At 42.5% G+C, this 24,063-nt stretch overlaps 1 protein-coding gene across 4 annotated transcripts; it reads right to left on the reverse strand.

Annotated features, from left to right (window-relative positions):
- Nucleotides 1-23,419, reverse strand: CIAO2A (cytosolic iron-sulfur assembly component 2A). 4 transcript variants are annotated; one of them, XM_065548042.2, is made up of 5 exons: nt 23,112-23,419; nt 17,581-17,745; nt 9,949-9,998; nt 3,837-3,882; nt 1-176 (listed from the first exon to the last, which is right to left on the reverse strand). In XM_065548042.2, the coding sequence occupies exons 1-5, from the start codon at nt 23,233-23,235 to the stop codon at nt 163-165; spliced, it is 399 nt and encodes a 132-aa protein (XP_065404114.1). In that variant the 5' UTR covers nt 23,236-23,419; the 3' UTR covers nt 1-162. The 4 variants fall into 4 exon arrangements, with proteins under 4 accessions (XP_065404114.1, XP_065404116.1, XP_045251528.1 ...); XM_045395593.1 differs by lacking the exon at nt 1-176 and adding an exon at nt 270-733; XM_065548044.2 differs by lacking the exon at nt 9,949-9,998.
- Between the last annotated feature and the right edge of the window lie 644 nt (nt 23,420-24,063).

Genomic DNA, 24,063 nt, shown 5'->3' on the forward strand with positions numbered 1-24,063 from the left:
TACATTTAGGTTGGTTTAATCAAAACTTCTTTGGTGGACTTCTTGATCTTCAAAACTGTGTATGCCATCTAGCCTTCTCCACATTTGTTCATTATCTATGAAGGGGTCCAGGACTCTCCTTGGAAGGAAGGTAGGCCCAATCTTAAGGGTTCCTTTTGGTTCTCACATCTCTGATTCTACAAAATAATCAGCAAAATAAAGCTTTGAAGATATCTTTTAGGAGTTGACATTTACACTGGAATTTACAATCCAATAAAAACAGTGAGTCATTACAAGAATCATCTGTTTATTTTACAGAGTAATGATTTAAATTGAGTACATTTGCGCACAGTAGATATTTGACACGAAAAGTAGTTGTATCAGAATGAGCATCAGAAAAATAGCAACTCATCTTACACATAATAACTAGAAAATATTATTCTGTCTGATCATTTAAGTGTTACAAATCCTGAGAATGTTATACATTGAACAAATTAGATACTACCTTATAATTAAATCTGGCTTGGAAAGAATCCTTTAAAAAAATGCTCTGAGGTACAAATCACCTATGTATTAAACATGAGTCTTTGACATTATACAAAGAGTTTAAACAAATATATCAAACAATTACAGGCCAATGGCTCTTAAAACAGCTATCAGTCAGGTTCAAGGACACACTGTTCCACAATTTCCCGTAAGTTGGGGTTTTCCATTGCAGCTGCCACTCGCTCTTTGTCATTTATCTGCTTATTGACTGAAAAATACACAGACAAAAGTTAGCAGAAGAACTGTGTCAATATACAGCGCCAGACAGTATTTTTATTAGTCTGCTGAAACAAAAACTTGAACTCCTTGAGAACTTAAAGCTGTTTTTGGCTAATTACTCATAATGTAATTTCCCATCTAGAAGGCAGACTTAAGAGAAAAATATCTACTAGAATTCTACTACTTACCACATCTATTTTTTTCTTTCTAGTCTTTGTCCATATATATATTTTTATACAGTTATATTCAGAGTAAATACAATTTTGAAAATTGCTATTTTTCATCCCTTAAGCCTGTATTTTAAACTACAGGGTTATTTAACATGGTAAAAGTCTTAAGTGTTCTAAAGTAATTATGAACACTATGCTACAATGAATACCTTTAAACATATAGCCTTCTTTTTGGAAATATTCTCAAAAATGGGATTTTTTTAAGAGTACGAATATTTTTATGGTGTGATTCATATCAATGATTTACTTCCCAAAATTACTCACCAATTTATATTGTCAACACCAATACATGAGCTATCAGTTTGGCAGCAATACCTGGTAGTATTATCATTATTATTATTATCCTTTGAGACAGGGTCCTGCTCTGTCATCCAGGCTTGAGTGCAGTGGTGCAATCATAGCTCACTGTAACCTCCCACTCCTGGGCTCAAGAGAGCCTCCTGCCTCAGCCTCCCACAGGCATGAGCCACCACACGTGGCTAATTTTCAAATTTTTTTGTAGAGACAGGGTCTCACTATGTTGCCCAGGCTACTCTTGAAATCCTGGCCTCAAATTCTGGCCTCAAGGCATTCTCTCGCCTTGGCCTCCCAAAGTGCTAGGGTTACAGGTGTGAACCACCATGCCCGGGCAATAGCTGGTATTATTTAATAAAAACAAATACACACATATACATACATAAAACAGGAGGTAGAAAACGGCTCAATGTTATTGTTATAATTTGCATTTCCTTGACTAATAGGAATATAGAACATTTTCCATGTGCATATATTAATTCTTCTTGCATGAATTTCCTGTTCATGTCTCTTTCTGTTAATCTACTAGATCTTTTTTTAAAATTAGTTTGAATGGATCTTCATATAATAAAGGTATTGGCCCATTACGTTTTCTGTAATTAGCTAACAGCACTCTTAACAGAAGAGTTCGAAAGAGAGACAACTATATTCTTTTTTTTTTTTTTTTTTTTTTTGAGATGGAGTCTCGCTGTGTCTCCCAGGCTGGAGTGCAGTGGCGTGATCTGGGCTCACTGCAAGCTCCGCCTCCCGGGTTCATGCCATTCTCCCGCCTCAGCCTCCCAAGTAGCTGGGACTACAGGCGCCCGCCACCACGCCCAGCTAGTTTTTTGTATTTTTAGTAGAGACGGGGTTTCACCATGTTAGCCAGGATAGTCTCGATCTCCTGACCTCGTGATCCACCCGCCTCGGCCTCCCAAAGTGCTGGGATTACAGGCTTGAGCCACCGCGCCCGGCGAGACAACTATATTCTTAATGTGGATTGAGTTTTCTGGGATGCTGCTAAAATGTCTCATGTAGAATACACACAAACATACACATATTCCTGTGAAAATATTTTCAATTTAGTTTCTTCCTACTACAATGTAGGCTCCACAAAGGCAGGAATGCATCTCAAAGGCTGAACTGTACCCACACATAGAAGGCACTTAGTAAATATTTACTAAATGTAAAACAAGAATCATAAGGTTTAATATTATTGCTGTTGTAAAATCTCATCATTCAAGGAATTTCTTTTTTTTTTGAGACGGAGTCTCGCTCTGTCACCCAGGCTGGAGTGCGGTGGCCGGATCTCTGCTCACTGCAAGCTCCGCCTCCCGGGTTTACGCCATTCTCCTGGCTCAGCCTCCCGAGTAGCTGGGACTACAGGCGCCCGCCACCTCGCCCGGCTAGTTTTTTGTACTTTTTAGTAGAGACGGGGTTTCACCGTGTTAGCCAGGATGGTCTCGATCTCCTGACCTCGTGATCCGCCCGTCTCGGCCTCCCAAAGTGCTGGGATTACAGGCTTGAGCCACCGCGCCCGGCCTATTCAAGGAATTTCAAAAGGATAACCTGAGTGGATTTACGGTACCTAAATTCTTATTTTCTAAATCAGAGGTAGAAGCCCTCAGCTCATGGGGTTTAAAGAAATTCAAGTCACAAAGAGTATAATAATCTACATGTCTAGAACTATAGATAGGACATGGTTTTTAATAGTTTTCATGACAGTACCTAAAAAGTTTCCTGGATGGGCTGTTCCTTTGGAAGCAGCAGGCTTCCCTCTCTAGAGCTGTCTTTTATGTTGGAGATTTTGTGTGTCTCTCTCCAGCCCTGTGCATGCCTTTCTGAGTCTTCTGGGTATCTATCTCACTGTCACTCTTCCTCTATTATCTCTTTCTTCCATTCCTCTGCTATTTCTTCCCACCTTCTTAATTTACTTAGTGATGAAACTTAAGTATAACGTGCCTTTTAAATGTATTTCTCATTATTTGCACTCTATCATTTGTAGATTAAAAACACTAAAATTCTATTTTTAAGGTAACACATGGCTCATACAGAACATTTTGTCTTTTGCTTTTCCCAAACCCCACTTCTGCTATTTTTAAGTAGCTACTGATTGATTTCTCTCTGTAGGCCAGAGGTCCTCTATATAAAACCCACTCCCATTCTAATATACTAACCCAGAGAGACAGCACCTACCCCAAGATTCGCTAAAGCTCTACTTGCTAGACTTTCAATTTCAAGTACACAGCTCTTTCTATCCTGCCACCAAAGAAAAGAAGCCTACTTAGAGCTCGTAAGTCAAGGTCCCTAGCGCTGGATATTCTTTACAGATGTGTAGCCACTGGCCCAAACCAGTCAACATCCATGGGCTCCAGTGCACTCAAGAGTCCACTGCAAAAATTACTACTTTGAAATGCCTAGGTTTCCTCACCTAGGAAGGAAGAGCTAATAACTAATTATGTACTTTTTAAAAAGTAACCCAGTAGATACTTGGCTGGCGGAAGAATCCAATATCCAAGATATTGGATCCAAATACTATCTGAAGTTGTTTTTCAATTATTTTTCAATTATGTTTTAACATTTACTTACTGTCTTCTTCTGTTGAATGGGTTCCTTCAGAAATGTAGATTTCCAACTGGAAAGGGAAAAAAAAGTAAAAGAAAAAACATTAGCGCATTCTAAGATAAGAGAGTGAAGTGGAATGTACAGTAAATTCACACATCTAGGGATGAGGGCCCAAATCCTGTTTTTTTTTTTTTTTGTTTTTTTTTTTTCTTTTTGAGATGGAGTCTCACTCTGTTGCCCAAGCTGGAGTGCAGTGGCGTGATCTTGGCTCACTGCAACCTCCACCTCCTGGGTTCAAGCAATTCTCCTACCTCAGCCTCCCAAGTAGCTAGAATTACAGGCACATGCCACCACACCCAGCTAATTTTTTTTTTTTTTTTTTTTTTTTTTTTAGTAGAGATGGGGTTTTGCCATGTTGGCCAGACTGGTCTCAAACTCCTGACCTCAGGTGATCCACCTGCCTCGGCTTCCCAAAGTGTTGAGATTACAGGCATGAGCCACTGTGCCCAGCAGCCCCAAATCTTGTTTCTAACATCAGAGACTTAGGGACAAGCCTCCCACATCCTTCTCTAAAGAAAAAGGACCAAAATGAGTAGGATTTTTTATTTTGGTCACCTGGGAAAGGCCTGCCAGTGGTACTTCCATTAATTTTTTTATGAATACACAAAAATACCATTTTACACAAATGAGATCTCATATATGTTGTTTTACTTAAGAATATCTCTCTTTGGCCGGGCGCGGTGGCTCAAGCCTGTAATCCCAGCACTTTGGGAGGCCAAGACGGGCGGATCACGAGGTCAGGAGATCGAAACCATCCTGGCTAACACGGTGAAACCCCGTCTCTATTAAGAAATACAAAAAACTAGCCAGGCGAGGTGGCGGGCGCCTGTAGTCCCAGCTACTCGGGAGGCTGAGGCCGGAGAATGGCGTGAACCCGGGAGGCGGAGCTTGCAGTGAGCTGAGATCCGGCCACTGCACTCCAGCCTGGGCGACAGAGCGAGACTCCGTCTCAAAAAAAAAAAAAAAAAAAAAAAAAGAATATCTCTCTTTGCACTCTACTTCTTCCCAACTCGGTATCTAAACTTCCTGCTGCCCTGCGACTGACCCAGGAAATCTACAATAATGATCTAGTGTGGTTTCTTCCATATTCTTCTCTATACCCACATAATCTTACACAGATTTTACATACACACACACACACACACACACCAGGGTTGGATGTTTCTTCACATTGCTTGTTTTACAAAAATGGGATCACAATATACAGTTTTCAGCATCCTTCTTTTCTCATTCATTATTATCTTGCTAAATTTATTCTCAAGTATAATACTCGTTAAGCTATCCCTCCTAGCCCTGCTGCACCCATAGACATGAGCTACCCTCCAAGACCCAGAGCTTCTGAGACAACCTACAAAATTATTGCAAATCCTGTGGTAAAGACAGTATGCTGGAATAAAGACATCTACTTTCCAGAGAACATTAGAACAGATGAACTAATTTTTATTTACTTATTTACTACTGAGATGTTTCTCATGAGTGAGAAAAATCATAACTTATTATAGTTAAAAGGGACCTTAAAAGTCATCTAGGTCAATCTTTTTTTTTTTTTTTTTTTTTTTTTTTTTGAGACAGGTCTTACTCTGTCACCCAGGCTGGAGTGCAGTGGCGCGATCATGTCTCACTACAGCCTCGACTTCCTGGGCTCAGGTGATCCTCCCACCTCAGCTCCCACACTCCCACCCCTCTCCTCCCTCGTCTCTATTTTTTTTTGTAGAGATAGGGTTTCGCCATATTGCCCAAGCTGGTCTTGAATTCCTGAGCTCAAGTAATCTGCTCACCTAGGTCTCCCAAAGTATAGAGATTACAGGCGTGAGCCACTGCACCTGGCCCCAATCTCCTTAAAAAAACAAAACAGGCCGGGCGCGGTGGTTCACGCCTGTAATCCCAGCACTTTGGGAGGCCGAGGCAGGTGAATCACGAGGTCAGGAGATCAAGACCATCCTGGCTAACGTAGTAAAACCCTGTCTTTACTAAAAATACAAAAAATTAGCCAGGCCTGGTGGCATGCGCCTGTAGTCCCAGCTACTCGGGAGGCTGAGGCAGGAGAATCCCTTGAACCTGGAAGGCGGAGGTTGCAGTAAGCTGAGATTGTGCCACTGCACTTCAGCCTGGGTGAGAGAGCAAGACTTTGTCTCAAAAAAAACAAAACAAAACAAAACAAAACGCCTTTCTCCTACTCTTATTCTAGACCGCAAAGCAACAGGTATAGAATCACTCTATACCGATTTACTTCAGTATAAATTTATGCAGGACTCATTATTCTAAAAATGATAAAGGGGAAGAGGCAGCATTTATGCAGCTATTCCCATATGAACTATATTTTGGGGTAACTAAACAATTGATGAGGGGAGCTGTCACCAATAATGGAACAAACTGAATTTATAGGCCTCTGATGTGATGCAATGAGAACACATTTATTCAGTATTCTTGCCAAAAATGCATAAACTGAATCTAACCGTAAAATGCAATTTATGCATTTCAATGCATAAATTGAAAACTCAATTTGAGGGACAATCTATAAAATATCTGGTTTACATTCTTCAAAACTATCAAGATCATGAAACAAAGGCTAAGGAACTACTCCAAATTAAATGAGACTAAAAGACATGACAACTAATGCAATGTGTGATGGGTAGAGGACCAGAGCCAGGAGGAGGGACCACCATGAAGGATGTTACCAGACAACAGGGGAAATTTGAATATATGCTGTAGATTAGATGACAGTACTGTATCAATGTGCTGGTTTTGAAATTTATACTGTGGTAATGTAAGAGAATGTCCTTGTTTTCAGGAAATACATCCTATGGTATTTAGAGTAACGGGGCATTACATCTGCACTCAAACATTTCCAAAAAATGTGTGTGTGTGTGTGTGTGTGTGTGTGTGTGTGTGTGTACATATATAGAGAGAAATTAATGATAAACCAAATGTGGCAAAATGTTAACAATTAGTGAATCTGAATCTGGGTGAAGGATATATGTAATTTCTTTGTACTATTCTTCACTATTTTATTTCTTTTCTTTCATTATTTTAATTCCAAATAAAAAGTTAAACACTGTAATTAAAACAGTTAAAAATGCAAAGTAAAATAAAATTCACCGGGCATCATAAACCATTAGTATTATAATTTATTAATTTACTCAATTTAAGACGTATTTATTGAGCTGCTAATATGTATAAGATCATAGCAGGAACACAGAGATGTATCATTTATGAATCTTGACTTCAAGAAGCTGACAGCTGGTCAGGTGTGGTGGCTCATGACTGTGAGATCCCAGCACTTTGGGAGGTTGAGGCAGGTGTATCACCTGAAGTCAGGAGTTCGAGACCAAACTGGCCAACATGGCAAAACCCTGGCTCTACTAAAAATACAAAAATTTGGCTGGGTGTGGTGGTGTGTGTCTGTAATCCCAGGTATTTGGGAGGTTGAGGCAGGATAATCGCTTGAACCCAGGAGACAGAGGCTGCACTGAGCCTAGATCGTACCACTGCATTCCAGCCTGGGCAACAGAGCGAGATTCCATCACAAAAAAAAAAAAAAAAAGAAGCAGCAGCAGCTGACAGTCCAGGAGGGAAGATGAAAATTAAATAGTTAGAACACAAGTTAGAAAATGACACTCTCTACATCAGAAGACAAAGAAAGAGCCATGGGGCCAGGTGCAGTGGCTCACGCCTATAATCCCAAACACTTTGGGAGACTGAGGTGGGAGGACTGCCTGAGCCCAGGAGTTCGAGACCAGCTTGGGTAACATAGTGAGACTCTGTCACTATAAAATTAGCTGGGCATGGTGGCATATGCCTGTGGTTCCAGCTACTTGGGAGGGTAAGGAGGGAGGCTCACTTGAACCCGGGAGATCAAAGGTTCGGTGAGCTGTAATCATACCACTATACTCCAGCTTGGGCAACAGGGTGAGACTCTGTCTTTAAAAAGAAAGAAAAAAGAAAGAGCTATGGCAATTCAACAAAAGAAATAGGTTTAGTTATGGAAATCAGGACTAGTAGTATGGAAAGGTGAATACAAAAAAATTTTAAAAAAAATTAAAGATTAAAAAAAAGAAAGAAATTTAAAAAGATAAATAAAAATTCATTTTAAAAAAGAGAAAGAAATCAGGACTGACATCATGGAAAATAAAAAAAGTATTTCACTGGGCCTTAAAATGTGGGTAGGATTTGGCCAGGCCAGTGGTTCATGCCTATAATCCCAACATTTTGGGAGGCCAAGGCAAGATGATCACTTGAGCCCTGGAGTTTGAGATTAGCTTGGGCAACAAAGAGAGACCTCATCTCTACCAAAAATTAAGAAAAAATTAGCCAGGCATGGCGGTACATGCCTATAGTCCTAGCTACTTGGGAGGCTGAGGTGGGAGAATCAGTTGAGCCTGGGAGATAGAGGCTGCAGTAAGCAGTGATCACACCACTGCACTCCAGCCTGGGAGACAGAGCAAGACGCTGTCTCAATAGCAAACAAAAAAGATGTGTAGGATTTGAACATATGAGATGGGAGGAAAGGAACTCCAAGTTAGACAGGGTACTCTGTGTAAAGGCTTGGCAGCAGCAAGATAGAGAAGGCATAATTGCCCAGCAATTACAAAAGGCAGTAAGAGACAAGCCCGAATCATTCATGAACTATAACCAATTACTATGAATTAACTGTGATATCCATATTCTTGCTCAATAGTAGGGTTAAAAACATTTTCCTCAGATATCACACCAAAAGCACAAGTAAAAAAATTAAAAACGAATGAGACTTTATCAAAATTTAAAGCTTTTGTACTGTAAAGGACACCTTCAAGAAACTGAAAAGACGACACACAGGATGGGAGAACATATTTGCCAATCATATCTGATAAGGGATTTGTATTTAGAATATATAAAGAACTCTTATAATTCAATAATAAAAACACATCCTTATTTTAAAATGGGCAAAGGATCTGAATAGACAGCTCTCCAAAGATATACAAATGGCCAAAAAGCACATGAAAAGGTTCTCAACATTATTAGCCACCAGAGAAATAAAAATCACAACCACCATGACAGCAGGGTGTGGTGGCTCACGCCTGTAATCCCAGCACTTTGGGAGGCCGAGGCAGTGGATTACTTGAGGCCAAGAGTTCAAGACCAGCCTGGCCAACATGGTGAAACCCTGTCTCTACTAAAAATAAAAAAAAATTAGCCGGGAATGGTGGTACATGCTTATAATCCCAGCTGTCTGGGAGGCTGAAGCATGAGAATCACTTGAACCCTGGAGGAGGAGGTTACAGTGAGTCGAGATTGCGCCACTGTACTCCAGCCTGGCAACAGAGCGAGACTGTCTCAAAAACAAAAACAAGGCTGGGTGTGGTGGCTCACCCCTGTAATCCCAGCACTTTGGGAGGCTGAGGCGGGTGGATCACGAGGTCAGGAGTTGGAGACCAGCCTGGCCAATATAGTGAAACCCCGTCTCTACTAAAAATACAAAAAATTAGCCAGGCGTGGTAGCGGGCGCCTGTAGTCCCAGCTACTCAGGAGGCTGAGGCAGCAGAATCGCTTGAACCCAGGAGGCAGAGGTTGCAGTGAGCTAAGATGGCGCCACTGCACTCCAGCCTGGGTGACAGAGTGAGACTCTGACTCAAACAAAAACAAAAACAAAACAAAAAACCATCACTTCATACTCACTAGAATGGCTATAATCAAAGATAATAATAAATGTTAGCAAGGAGGTAGGGAAGTGGGAACCCTCATACAGTGTTGGTGGGAATGCAGAATGGTGCAGCCACTGTGGAAAACAAACAATTCCTCAAAATGTTAACCACAGAGTTATCATAGGACTGGGCGATTCCACTCACAGGTGGAAAAGAAATGAAAACATATGCCTACACAAAAACTTATACATGAACGTTCATAGCAGCATTACTTATAATAGACAAAAAGTAGAAACAACCTAAATGTCCATCAACTGAATAACAGATAAGCAAATGAGTAACAGACAAGCAAAAACCACTGAAATGGTACACTATAAATACGTGAATTGTGTGGTATGTGAATTATATCTCAACAAAGCTGTTTTACAACAACAACAAAAACACATCTTTCTTACCTTATGTTTAAATGGTAAACATCGCTGAAGTTTTACTCTTAAGCACAGCCCTGTGGAGGGAAAAAAACACCTCCAGTCATCTCTTTATTGCTTCTTATTGGTTCTTGAAAAAGCATACAGCTTCGTTTATGTGCCCCCATACAACATAGTCGCTGAAAACAGCTTTGGCTCAATCCAGAGCAGAGCTCCTTTGAGTCTGGCACCACACAAGGACATTTACTATATAATCTTACATATTCCTTAGGATAATCCAATAAACTATTACTAACCCCCTTCTACAAATTTTTAAACCAAGGTCACAATGTAACTTCCTCAAGGTCACTGAGTTACAATAGTGGCAGATTTGGGATTGGAACCTATGACCACTAGAAAGCCCAGGCCATTTTTACTACATTAGTTGGCCTTCCAGCAAAAGTCAATTAACTCATTAAGCTTTTTTTTTTTTTTTTTTGAGATGGAGTCTCACACTGTCACCCAGGCTGGAGTGCAGGAGTGCGATCTCGGCTCACTGCAACCTCTGCCTCTCGGTTCAAGCAATTCTCCTGCCTCAGCCTCCTGAGTAGCTGGGATTACAGGTGCATGCCACCACACCCAGCTAATTTTGTATATTTTTGGTAGAGATGGGGTTTTGCCTTGTTGGCCAGGCTGGTCTCAAACTCCTTACCTCAAGTGATCCGCGTGCCTCAGCCTCCCAAAGCGCTGGGATTACAGGCATGAGCCACCCCACCTGGCCAATTCAATTAACTTTTTAAAATGCCCCACAACAGGCCAGGCCACACAAAAAAGTAAAACCAAGTCAAAGCCATTTTAAAAGGGCCATATAAAACCTCTCAAATTTGTAATCCTTTATGCCTGCAAGGTACAAATACAGTAACTTCTTTAAAAAAAGTTCCACTGAAGTTCAGTTTATCATCCCATGCTAAGACACATCAACAAAACCTCAAACCATACAGGAATACAGCAAGATATAATTGTTAGACTACTTATCTTTTAGGGAGGTAATAACTTGGTTTTGGTTTTCTAAGTACCATTTCGTTTTCTAAGAGAATTTTTTGAAAAATCCCAAAACAGGGAAAAGGAGTAGATGAGATATAATGAGGTGGTGCTTGCCACGGGGTCTTTATTTACTTATTTATTTTTTTTGAGACAGAGTCTTGCTCTGTCGCCCAGGCTGGAGTGCAGTGGCGAGATCTCAGCTCACTGCAACCTTCATCTCCCGGGTTCAAGAGATTCTCCTGTCTCAGTCTCCCGAGTAGCTGGGACTACAGAAGCAAACCACCACACCCACTAATTTTTGTATTTTTAGTAGAGACGAGGTTTCATCATGTTGGCCAGGCTGGTCTCGAACTCCTGACCTCAAGTGATCTGCCCGCCTCGGCCTCCCAAAGTGCTGGTATTACAGGCGTGAGCCACTGCACCTGGCCTCTTACAGTCTTGAATACAGTAGTTCTATAATAAATATTAGAGAATTCTAAAGAAAATATATCATTTCCTTAAGAGGGTCTCTCTTCAGAGGATCTGCCTTAAAGCATATTTGGGAGAGTTCCTCTTCGCCTGGCCCCACCATTGTCTCCTTAATTTGTTATCTACGTACTGTCTGAATATCCTCATGTATTTTAGTCACTGTTGGTAGGTGTTTTACAATTCACAAAGCACTTTTTTGAGCATCATTATCCTCAAGAGAAGTAGTACAGCATAATTGAGATACTTTAGGTTTCAAAAGTAGCTTCACTACAGACTCGCTATGATCCTGCATAAGTTACTTAACCTCTCTGAGCTTCAGTTTCCTTATCTGTAAAACAGGTATTATAGTATCAGCTGGGCAAGGTGGCTCATGCCTGTAATCCCAGCACTTTGGGAAGCCAAGGCAGGAGGATTGCTTGAGCCCAGGAGTTCAAGACCAGCCTGGGCAATATAGCAAGACCCCATCTCTAAAAGTAATAATAATAATAATAATATTAAAAAATATAATAATATCACAATATATAGGGTTGCTATGAGGAATAACTTGTTATGTAATGTGTTTAAAACAGTACCTGACACACAAGTGTACAATAATAGTATAAAAACAGCTAATACTATTTTATACTATTTTATAATTTTCATTTTACAGCCAAGAAACCAAGGTAAGTGATTTGTTTAACATTAATTAGTTAACAAGTGGCAGAGGTAGAACCCAAACCTACACCTTCTGACCTCCAAACCCTATGACCCTTCCCATTGGACCACAGCTGCCTTCAGCCATTCTTATCTGGAATAAGTCACCACAAATGATTATCAACTTGTTTCCCTGCTTTACCCCTCTTGTTCCCTTGGAGTCTTGTCAATCACTTACCAAGGTAACACTGAATAGGTGATACTCTTACTCAGGCACCTTTCCGGGCTAGGACTACCAGCTCGGGAGGAGTATCTCTTAACACATCAGAGACAAAGGGCTCTCTCAAGTTTTCCAGCTGTGTTGACTGAACATAACTACTATGACACACTATTATACAATTCTCTAAAAAGCCAATAGGCTGGGCGTGGTAGCTCACACCTGTAATCCCAGCACTTTGGGAGGCCAAGGCGGGTGGATTACTTGAGGCCAGGAGTTTGCATGGAGAAACCCCGTCTCTATTGAAAATACAAAAAATTAGTTGGGCATGGTAGCACGTGCCTGTAATCCCAGCTACTTGGAGGCAGAGGCACGAGAATTGCTCGAACCCAGGAGGCGGAGGTTGCAGTGAGCCAGGATAGCACCACTGCATTCCAACCTGGGCAACAGAGCAAGACTCTGTCTCAAAATAAATAAATAAATAAATAAAAATAAAAAGCCAATGGTCTTAGCTGAAATCCATAACAAAAGGGCTAAGACAAAACTTTCTTCAGGAAGTGTACATATCTGAAATACCAACCATAATCTCATGTTAGCACCCTTATAGAACAGTTATTTTTATTTCATGCACTCTCCTGAGATTTCTATAACTGCAATCATGATGCAATTTGTACTTATTCAAATTTTTTTCATGTTTGTTTTTTCTTTTTTAGAGATTGCTGGTTTCAAACTCCTAGGCTCCAGTGATCCTCTCACCTCAGCCTCCCAAAGTGTTACAATTACAGGTGTGGGCCACCACGTCTGGCGAATATTTTCTTCTATAAAATTATTTCCTTAACTCCTGCATCAAAAAGTATAAACTTCCAAATAGGGATTTACCAATATATACCATAAGGCTTCAAAATATGTACATAATCTAACCCAATTATTCCACGTATAGGAATTTATCCTGAGGCAATAATGAGATATATAAAAATATTTATATAAGGCCAGGCACGGTGGCTCACCCCTATAATTCCAGCACTTTGGGAGGCCGAGGTGGGCAGATCACCTGAGGTTGGGAGTTTGAGACCAGCCTGACCAACATGGAGAAACCACATCTTTTTTTTTTTTTTGAGACGGAGTCTCACTCTGTCGCCCAGGCTGGAGTGTGGTGGCGCGATTTCGGCTCACTGCAAGCTCTGCCTCCCAGGTTCACGCCATTCTCCTGCCTCAGCCTCCCGAGTAGCTGGGACTACAGGCGCCCGCCACCTCGCCCGGCTAATTTTTTGTATTTTTAGTAGAGATGGGGTTTCACCGTGTTAGCCAGGATGGTCTCGATCTCCTGACCTCGTGATCCACCCGTCTTGGCCTCCCAAATTGTTGGGATTACAGGCGTGAGCCACCGCGCTCGGCCTGAGAAACCACATCTCTATTTTAAAAATACAAAATTAGCTGGGTGTGGTGGCACATGTCTGTAATCCCAGCTGCTCAGGAGGCTGAGGCAGGAGAATCGCTTGAACCTGGGAAGTGGAGGTTGTGGTGAGCCAAGATCGTGCCATTGCACTCCAGCCTGGGCGACAGAGCAAGACTCTGTCTCAAAAAAATTAAAAAAAAAAAAAAATTTATACATAAAGTTGTCCGGTCAGGCGCGATGGCTCACACCTGTAATCCCAGCACTTTGGTAGGCTGAAGCGGGCATATCACTTGAGGTCAGGAGCTCGAGACCAGGCTGGCCAACATGGTGAAACCCCATCTCTACTAAAAATACAAAAATTAGCTGGGAATGGTGGAGGACGCCTGTAATACTAGCTACTTGGGAGGCTGAGGCAGGAGAATCACTTGAACCTGGGAGGTGGAAGCTCCAGTGAGCCAAGATTGCACCACTACACTCCAGCCTGGGCGATAAAGTGAGACTCCATCTCAAAAAATAAAATAAAATAAAGTTGCTCATCACAGTATTATTTATAATTGCAAAAGGCTAGAAGTAGTCCAAATGGTTACAAAACTTACGATGTATCAATATGATTAGCATGTAACCTATAACTATATAATTAAATAATATTTAATGATGACCAGGTATGGTGGCTCATGTCTGTAATCCCAGCACTTGGGGAGGCTGAGGCATGTGTATTGCTTGAGCCCAGGAATTTGAGACCAGCCCGGGCAACATGGCAAAACTAGCTAGGCATGGTGGCGCCTGCCTGAAGTTCTAACTTTTCAGGAGACTGAGGATCAGGAGGGAGGATCACTTGAGCCCGGGAGGTGGAGGCTGCCTGCAGTGAGCCGAGATTGTGTCGCTGCATTCCAGCCTGGGCGAGAGTGAGACCCAGTCTCAACAACAAAAGTTTAAAAAAAGAAATATTTAATGAGAAAAATAATTCAGATATTTCATGTTATTACTTAACTCTTACAACTCTATAGATATCCTTAATATTCCTATTTTACAGATAAGGAAACTGGGTCTTAGAAAGGTCAAGTAACTTGCCCAAGCCCACAATACAGGACAGCCAATAGATCTGGAATTTTAGCCCAGAGCATATATTCTTTTTTTTTTTTTTTTTGAGACGGAGTCTCGCACTGTTGCCTGGCCTGGAGTGCAGTGGCATGATCTTGGCTTCCTGCAACCTCCGCCTCCTGGGTTCAAGCGATTCTCCTGCCTCAGCCTCCCACATAGGAGTCCAACCACATTCTTTCATAATAGCTAATTTTTTTCTTTATGTTTTTGTGGGGTATCAAAATTACTGCCAATAAACATGTTACTTGTATAACTGAAATAAATGTTAATTTAACAAATGAATTTGCTGGCTGGGCATGGTGGCTCACGCCTGTAATCCCAGCACTTTGGGAGGCTGAGGCGGGCGGATCACCTGATATCGTAAGTTCGAGACCAGCCTGGCCAAAATAGTGAAACCCCATCTCTACTAAAAATACAAAAAAATTTAGCCAGGCGTGGTGGCAGGCGCCTGTAATTCCACCTACTTGGGAGGCTGAGGCAGAAGAATCGCTTGAACCCTGTAGGTGGAGGTTGCAGTGAGCCAAGATCACACAACTGCACTCCAGCCTGGGTGACAAGAGTCAAACTCCATCTCAAAAAATAAATAAATAAATAAATTTGCTATAGGTTCTTGAACTCTCTATTTAAGAACTCTTGCTCATATGTCAAAATATTTTAAGACACCGCCTCCACAACACCCATAGCAGTACTTTCAGTATCTGTTCATTCACAAATTGTCCAATGACCAAAAATAATCATGCATTCAACATTCAGTAATGTTTTTTTCTAGCAATGGGACTTTTTTTTTTTTTTTTGAGACAGAGTCTTGCTCTGTTACTTAGGCTGGAGTGCAGTGGCGCAATCTCAGCTCACTGCAACCTCCACCTCCCATGTTCAAGCGATTCTCCTGCCTCAGCCTCCTGAGTAGCTGGGATTACAGGTGCGTGCCACCATGCCCAGCTAATTTTTGTATTTTTAGTAGAGATGGGGTTTCACCATGTTGGCCAGGCTGGTCTTGAACTTCGGACCTCAAGTGATCTGCTGCCTCAGCCTTCCAAAGTGCTGAGATTATAGGCGTGAGCCGCCATGCCAACGGGAATTTTTTTTTTTGAGATGAAGTTTTTGCTCTTGTTGCCCAGGCTGGTGTGCAATGGTATGATCTCAGCTCACTGAAACCTCTGCCTCCCAGGTTCAAGTGATTTTCCTGCCTCAGCCTCTCAAGTAGCTGGGATTACAGGTGTGAGTCATCATGCCCGGCTAATTTTTTTTTTTTTTTTTGAGATGGAGTCTCACTCTGATGCCCAGGCTGGAGTGCAGTGGCGCAATCTCAGCTCACTGCAAACTCCGCTTCCCGGGTTCATGCCATTCTCCTGCCTCAACCTCCCGAGTAGCTGGGACTACAGGTACCCACCACCATGCCCAGCTAATTTTTTGTAGTTTTAGTAGAGACAGGGTTTCACCGTGTTACCCATCTCCTGACCTCATGATCTGTCCGCCTTGGCCTCCCAAAGTGCTGGGATTACAGGTGTGAGCCACCACACCTGCCCTAATTTTGTATTTTTTTTAGTAGAGACAGGGTTTCACCATGTTGGTCAGGCTGGTCTCGACCTCCTGACCTCAAGTGATCTACCCACCTTGGCCTCCCAAAGTGCTGGGATTACAGGTGTGAGCCACCATGTGCAGTCAGCAATGGGATTTTAATAACCACAATAATACCTATGGATTTACAGACCTCCAGTCCCTCAAGATGTGGCCTATATGGTGGAAACCACTAATAGAGGGAACCCAGGTCAACCAGTGAGAAAAGACAGAAATCACAATAGTGAAAATAATAATGAAATAGTGACCTTTTCAATATTTTTTATAAACTTGTTGATTTTTAATAGGTGAGATAGTCCCATGGTTCAAAAATGTAAAAACATAAAATGGTATAAAGTCTCCCTCCCACCCTTTCCCCCATCTGCCCAGCTCCCACCACCACTATTACCCGCTAACACCCTTATAGCTATTCATTTATGTATTAATATTATTCAGGCATATGCAATCAAATACAAATGTATATTTTTGCTTTTACACAAATGATAGCAAAATGATACTTGCTTTTATTTCTTAACAGTATGTCACAGAGATCTCTCCATATCAGTACATGCAGAGCTTCTTCATTCTTTATAGCTGCATAGTATTCCACTGTTTACATTCACTATCACTGATTATTTAATCAATCCCCTACTCATGAACATTTGGTTTGAAATAAAATCCCTTTATAACAAAGCATATGTTCAAAGACACTTACTGTACCTGCTAACAAGTCCAAAATACTGGGAATCCAGCCTCCTAACAGGACTTCTGCCCATACTATGTAGAAGGCAGAAGAGTCACTGAAAGGAGATGGTGATGGCAGCAATGTTAGTCTGACACCACCGACTCCAACCTCCACAGCTGAGGAAAAGCACTGGCCCACATGCACTCTCCATTAATTGTGGGCATGTATACCTGGGAGGGGCAACCTGACATAACTAAAGGAGAAGCAGATTTGGAGTCAGGAAATCTGGGTATGAGCCTTAGTTTCACCATTTCCTGGCTACCTGATTCTGTCCAAGTCACTTAAACTCTCTGAGCTTCAGGTTCCTCATCTGCAAAATGAAGATAATAATATTTTAACTCAACAAGCTAATTGTGAGGACTACAGAAGATGAATACACAAAAATACTCTGTAAACCATAAATGTAATACATACACTGTATGATTTTTCAACAATGATGCAAATTGTTATTATGGGTCAATATCAGCAAGAATAATTTAGAATTTATATAAATATACATGTATGCACATAAAAACTTACCAATAAGAGTCGCCAAAGAGCAATGAGGTACTGTTGGCGTGAACCTGATAATAACCAGATATTCTTCTTCATTTATCTCCTGAACTTCCACACAACTTTCCGAGACCACTTCCAGTTCTTCTAAAGTATTGGGCTTTTCTGGGTCCCGGATAGTTCTAATCAAATCTAAAGAATCATCAGAGATAAGATATTCTATTAAAAATGACTATTCTAAATAAAGATGATTTTGCCAGGCCTAATTTAAGCACTGACTTCTCTTACATTTAAGCCAATACTACAGCAACTCCCAGGTTTCTGACAGAAATTTTCACTACTGGTTTCCTCTTGAGAAAACTGTTTTCTTGGATTACTATAAGACCATATCCAGTTTCTCTAATCGGACATTGCAGAGAAAACATAGTAAGAATGGAAACAGTGTCATGGAAGCTCAAGAGGAAGAAATAACTTTCAGCTTGAAATAATGTGGTATCAGGCTTCATAGGAGTGGAATCTGAATAAAACCTTGAAAAAGAGGTAACATTATATTTGACATTTAAAGTGAAGGAAAGTAGCTGGGCATGGTGGCTCACACCTGTAAACCAAACACTTTGAGAGGCAAAGGCAGAAAGATCACTTGAACTCAGAAGTTCGAGACCAGCCTCAGCAACATAGTGAGACCCCCCCGTCTCTACAAAAAATACACACAAAAATTAGCTGGGTGTGGTGGTACAGGCCTGTGGTCCCAGCTACTCAGGAGATCGCTTGAGCCTAGGAGGCGGAGGTTGCAGTGAGAGCGGAGATCGTGTCACTGCACTCTAGCCTGGGCAACAGAGTGAGACCCTGTCTCAAAAAAAAAAAAAAAAAAAAAAAAAAAGGCTGGGTGTGGTGGCTCATGCATGTAATCCCAGCACTTTGGGTGGATCACAAGGTCAGGAGATCGAGACCATCCTGGCTAACACGGTGAAACCCTGTCTCTACTAAAAATACAAAAACAAAATTAGCCAGGCATGGTGGTGGGCGCCTGTAGTCCCAGCTACTCAGGAGGCTGAGGCAGGAGAATGGCGTGAACCAAGGAGGCGGAGCTTGCAGTAAGCCGAGATCCAGCCACTGCTCTCCAGCCTGGGCGACAAGAGTGAGACTCCATCTCAAAAAAAAAAAAAAAAAAAAGAAAAGAAGTGAAGGAAAGTAAAGAAGAAGAACCCTAGTTTGCCTGGAAGTAGGCATAAGTGAAAGGAGTATTAGAGTATGAGATTTGGGTCTGACCATCAAGTGTCTTTTACAGCCAGCTACTGGCAATAGGGAGTCCTCAAGAGGTTAGAGACAAGTGACATGGACAACACTGTGCTGTCAGTTGGTAACTCATCATCAGCTGCTAGACTCAGACTAAAAAGCAGAACCAATGACACCAGCTAAAAACACCAGGCCTAAAATAGCACCTAGGAGAACACTGGCAGAATTAAGAGAAACAGAACAAGGGAGACATCTGGGTGGGGCATAGGGCAAATGAGTTCAATTTCATACAGAATGATTTTGAGGTGCTTAAGGGGTTATCCAGTGGAGTTTTCTAGCAAGCGGTGAACTGTAGCATAGGGTTTAAAACAGCACCAAAGCTAGAGTGGTTGTTAAACCCACAGGATTCACAAACAATAAGCAGAACCTTGGCTGAACATTGGAATTACCAAGAATGTCTCAAAACAAACAACAAGGCCCGGTGCAGTGGCTCAGGCCTGTAATCCTAGCACTTTGGGAGGCTGAGGCTGGTGGATCACCTTAGGTCAAGAGTTCGAGACTAGCCTGGTGAACATGGTGAAACCTCGTCTCTACTAAAAATACAAAAATTACTCAGGCGTGGTGCTGGGCACCTGTAATCCCAGCTACTTGGGAGACTGAGGCAGGAGAATCACTTGAACCCAGAAGGCAGAGGTTGCAGTGAGCCGAGATCCCGTCATTGCACTCCAACCTGGGCAACAGAGCAAAAACTCTGTCTAAAAAACAAAAACAAACAAACAAACAAAAACTGATGCTGGGCCCCAATTCCAGAGACTCTGATTTAATTGGTTTGCTGGCCTTGAGTTTTAAAAATTCCTCAGGTTGTTCTTAGGTACAACCCAGTCTGAGAATCAGTGGTATAAAGAAAAAAGAGACCCAACAGATCCATGCGAAGCACCTAATTTAGGGATCAGAATGAGAAATAAAAGCAAAAAGAACTAGAGAAAGAAAGACAGGGATGGTTAATAACATTAAATGCTGCAGAAAAATTCAGGCTGATGAGAGCTAAAACAGGTCTTTCATTTGTCACCCCAGTCAGCTGTAAGAAAGCAGTTTCAGTAGAGAGGGGGTGGGCTGAAGCCAGATTGCAAAAGGGGAAGCAAGCAGGAACTGAAAATGTCTTCCTAGGGCCTTAGCTGGGAAAGGAGGGACAGGAAAAGGACAGTGACTTTATAAGGAAGCTAGAACAATGACAAGTATAAGGGCAACTTTGAGAAGAGAAATTGAAAATATAAGTGGGGAGGAAGGGAGACTGGTAAAATAAGCAGAAGGGAATGGGATCAAAAATTCAGGAGTCTGGGTTGGCCTTGGAAAAGACAAGATTTCTTTCTTACTCTGAGGCTGGAGAAAAAGATGAAGGAAAGGAGAACAATAAGGAGAAACGGTGAGGTAGAAAGGAAAGAAGCAGAACTTTACATAGAACGTGCTTGAGGTTCTCAAATCTGAAGTTTTGCTCTATTATTTATCACACAAAATTATATGTAATCAGAAATGCAACTGGGAAAAACAAGAACAAACTCTATTTTCTCTTTAAGTTGCTCCTGGGCTTGTCACTTGATTAGAAACAGAATTTTGCCAAGCATGATGGCTCATGCCTGTAATCCCAGCACTTTGGGAGGCTGAGGCAAGTGGACCACCCACCTGAGTTCAGGAGTTCAAGACCAGCCTGGCCAACACCGCAAAAACCCATCTCTACTAAAAATATAAAAATTAGCCAGGTGTAGTGGCATGTGCCTGTAATCACAGCTACTCAGGAGGATGAGGTAGGAGAATCACTTGAACCCAGGAGGCTGAGGCTGCAGTGAGCCAAAATTGTGTCAATGCACTCCAGCCTGGGTGACAGGAAAAAAAAAAAAAGAAACAGAATTGGAAAATACAGGAAAGAAAGTGGATAAAGGTTGTCTTTCACAGAGCTGTGTTATCATGGGACTTAGGGAAACAGAGTTTTCTGAAAAGGAATTTTCTGCCTCTCATACTAGGCTTTCTCCCCATAAGGCTCATTTAACTGTATTATATTCTTTATATGCCACTAAACCCTGAAATTAAATCTCATCCTTATTACATTTCTCTAGTTTTCTAGTTTCTAGATTTGAGAGGTTTGGCTTTATTTCTTTAAAAAGAAAGAAGGGTCGGGTGTGGTGGCTCATGCCTGTCATCCCAGCCTTTGGGAGGCCAAGACAGGCAGATCACTTGAGCTCAGGAGTCCAAGACCAGCCTGGGTAACATAGCAAAACCTCATCTCTACAAAAAAACACGAAAATCAGCTGGGCATGGTGGTGCATGCCTATAGTCCCAGTGAGTCAGGAGGCTGAAGTGGGAGCATGGCTTGAGCCTCGGAGGTCAAGGCTGCAGTGAGCCGTGATTGCACCACTGCATTCCAGCCTGGGCACTAGAGTGAGACCCTGTCTCCAAAAAAAAAAAAAAAAAAAAATTAAAAGAAAGCTCTCCTCATACTCCCCAGACTAATATTCTTCCACAGCCCTGCACTGATATTAAAATTCTTCATTTATATTTAAAACCTTCAGTATCCAATTGTATCCCACTACCTAAAACAATATTCAACCACATCTCCACCTTTAACCACAAACTCTATCCTATAGCCCCATCTATCTGTCATTTCCTATCTTCTTATCTCCATGCTTTTAAGTTTCCTCTTAGTATGCCCTCTGACCCTCTACATATCTAGATCCTAATTATTCTTTTTTTTTTTTTTTTTTTTTTGACGCGGAGTCTTGCTCTGTGCCCCAGGCTGGAGTGCAGTGGCGCGATCTCGGCTCACTGCAAGCTCCGCTCCCCCGGGTTCACGCCATTCTCCTGCCTCAGCCTCCCGGGTAGCTGGGACTACAGGCGCCCGCCACCTCGCCCGGCTAATTTTCTTGTATTTTTAGTAGAGACGGGGTTTCACCGTGTTAGCCAGGATGGTCTCGATCTCCTGACCTCATGATCCGCCCGTCTCAGCCTCCCAAAGTGCTGGGATTACAGGCTTGAGCCACCGCGCCCGGCCTATCCTAATTATTCTTTGAGGCCCAACTCAAGTGACTCCTCTTTATTTCAAAGTCTTTCCAGATTCCCTCAGTCAGAGACTAGTATCTCCCCTTCTCTGAATTTCTGTATCTCTTTTTCAGTCTACGGCCTTCTATTACATACTCTATTTTTGCATAAATAGGTTTCCTTCAGTATCAGTTTGAAGACTAGAGTCACTCTCTTCCAAAGTTATATCTCCACTGCCCTACCATCCCTAGATTATGTGGACAGAGATCTGGCACGACAGGGATGTGGTCTGTCTGCTTTGTGGAGATCATTTCACTCATAATTATCATCTGCCTGGGGGTTGATTAGGTAAGTCCTGCCTCCATTAAGAGAGGTCAACCAGATTAGCTCCCAAAGTATTCCCTAACCCTGGCGTCCTTCTACTGGCCTATAATCCTTACTTGAATTATATTTGTATTCTATGTTTAGATCTCTCAATATTATATCCAGTCTTTTCGGTTTTCAAAAACAATACAACATAATTTAAAAAACAAAAAACAGTTGTAAGTCAATCGTGAAATAGTGGAAAGTGCATTAAGTTTAGAGCCAGAAGGCACAGTCTTCGCTTTTTTGCGCTGCTCCTTACTGGCAGTGTGACCTCCAGGTAGTTCTTTAAACCTTCGTTTCCTTGTTTGTACAATAAAAATGGCCTCAAGGGTTAAACAGAAAATATTTAATATACAATATGTAAGAGTGTGTATGTGTGTGATGTGTGTGTATACAAGGCCTCGCTACAAGAAGCCAATCTCGTTCTCTTCTTTCGGGGACCTCTGCTTACTGACTTTGCCGGAGAGAGAGGCTGTGACCTTGGGCCAGTCCCCAACTCGACTGTCACCTATAAGTGCCCTCAGCGGTAGCAAAAGTGTGTGTCCAGGAGCCAGAGAACGAGGCTCTAGTAGTGCAATCAGGCCAGTTTTGCTTCCTAACCAAGCACCCTAGACTTGTGCTCTTCCCACAAGTCTTGGAATGGTCACTAAGACGTAGGCCACACGTGGAGAATGAAGCTCTTAAGACCTCCGGAGTCGGCTTGCCCCAGGTTTACTTTCAGAGTCCAGTTCCCAGAAAGACCCACACTCCCACGTGACTTAGGACCCCGAAGAAAGTGCCTGCTACGCCCCGGACAAGAGCTGGCCAGAAAAAAAAAAAAAAACTGGTCTCCCCTCCCAGCCCTCAGGTGAGGCCATCATCCCCGCACCCCTCAGCTCTGGCCTGCACCTATAACGCCAAATGCTGAGCCGGGTAAAATTAATTACCATAAACCTCTAGCGCTTTCTCTTCCATGATCCGGGGCTGCCGGGCAGCTCCCGGCTCAGAGAGGCCCGAGAGCCACAGGACTCTGCTCAGCGTCCAGGAGAGCAGCCCGGACACCCGCTGCATCCTCACGCTCAGCCATCCCTGGCGACTGTCCCACTCGCGCCACCGTCTCTCAGCAGCCTCGGGATTGATCAACTTCCTGGTCTTCAAATGGGCCGAGATGAGCCTAAAGGTTCAGGAGAGCAGAGAATAGGCGGGGCCGGACGGAGTAGCTTGAAGGACCTAAGGAAGGGGCCTCAAGGACTACAAGTTCCAGCGTGCTTTGCTCGGTTTCGGCGGGACAAAAACAATCTTCGCGGCCTCGTTAGCGCATTGCATGCTGGGATGCGTGAGCTATTTTCTTCGGAAGGCAGCGAACTGTATTCTGGGTCTTGTAGTGTCTGCCGGGTAGACGTGGATGTAACAGTCTGTTAACCGCGACTATCTCACTCAGTATCCGTGATAAGTTAAAGATGAATCCCGAAGAGGTAGGGGAAAGGAGATCTTGAGTTCTAGTGTTGGAGGAGGTTTCCAGCACGGAGACTCTTTACAGTTATTTCTCCGCGGGAGCCGCTAACAGGCAAAATCTTTCTTACTTCCTGATCGGACAGGAAGTGGGTTTCAGTTGCTGTGAAAAGGGACGTCACGGGAAGCCAGTAAGGTCGTCAGGCATGGCGTGGGGAAGGCTTTTTGGCTTTCTCGTCTCCTAAGGAACTCAGTCCAGCCCAGCACAGCTTCCCATCTTTGAACGAATATTTCTTCTAATGGCCTCCAAAGACAACCTAGAACAGGAGAACTTTTCCTGTGTCTAATGTGTACAGTGGTGACATAATGGAGATCGTCATCCTTAAAAGTGTATCTTGGCCCGGCCCGGTGGCTCACGCCTGTAATCCCAGCACTTTGGGAGGCCGA

This window comes from Macaca fascicularis, chromosome 7 (assembly GCF_037993035.2).
Source record: "Macaca fascicularis isolate 582-1 chromosome 7, T2T-MFA8v1.1".
NCBI lineage: Eukaryota > Metazoa > Chordata > Mammalia > Primates > Cercopithecidae > Macaca > Macaca fascicularis.

Bases quoted from the DNA above. Each gene is read 5' to 3' on its own strand.
- CIAO2A (XM_045395593.1), bottom strand. From the start codon at position 23,235: ATGCAGCGGGTGTCCGGGCTGCTCTCCTGGACGCTGAGCAGAGTCCTG. The intron at 17,746-23,111 runs GTAATTAATTTT...ATGATTCTTTAG, and splicing joins GAAAGCGCTAGAGGTTTATG to ATTTGATTAGAACTATCCGG. The intron at 9,999-17,580 runs GTAAGTTTTTAT...TTCCCTCCACAG, and splicing joins CTCTTTGGCGACTCTTATTG to GGCTGTGCTTAAGAGTAAAA.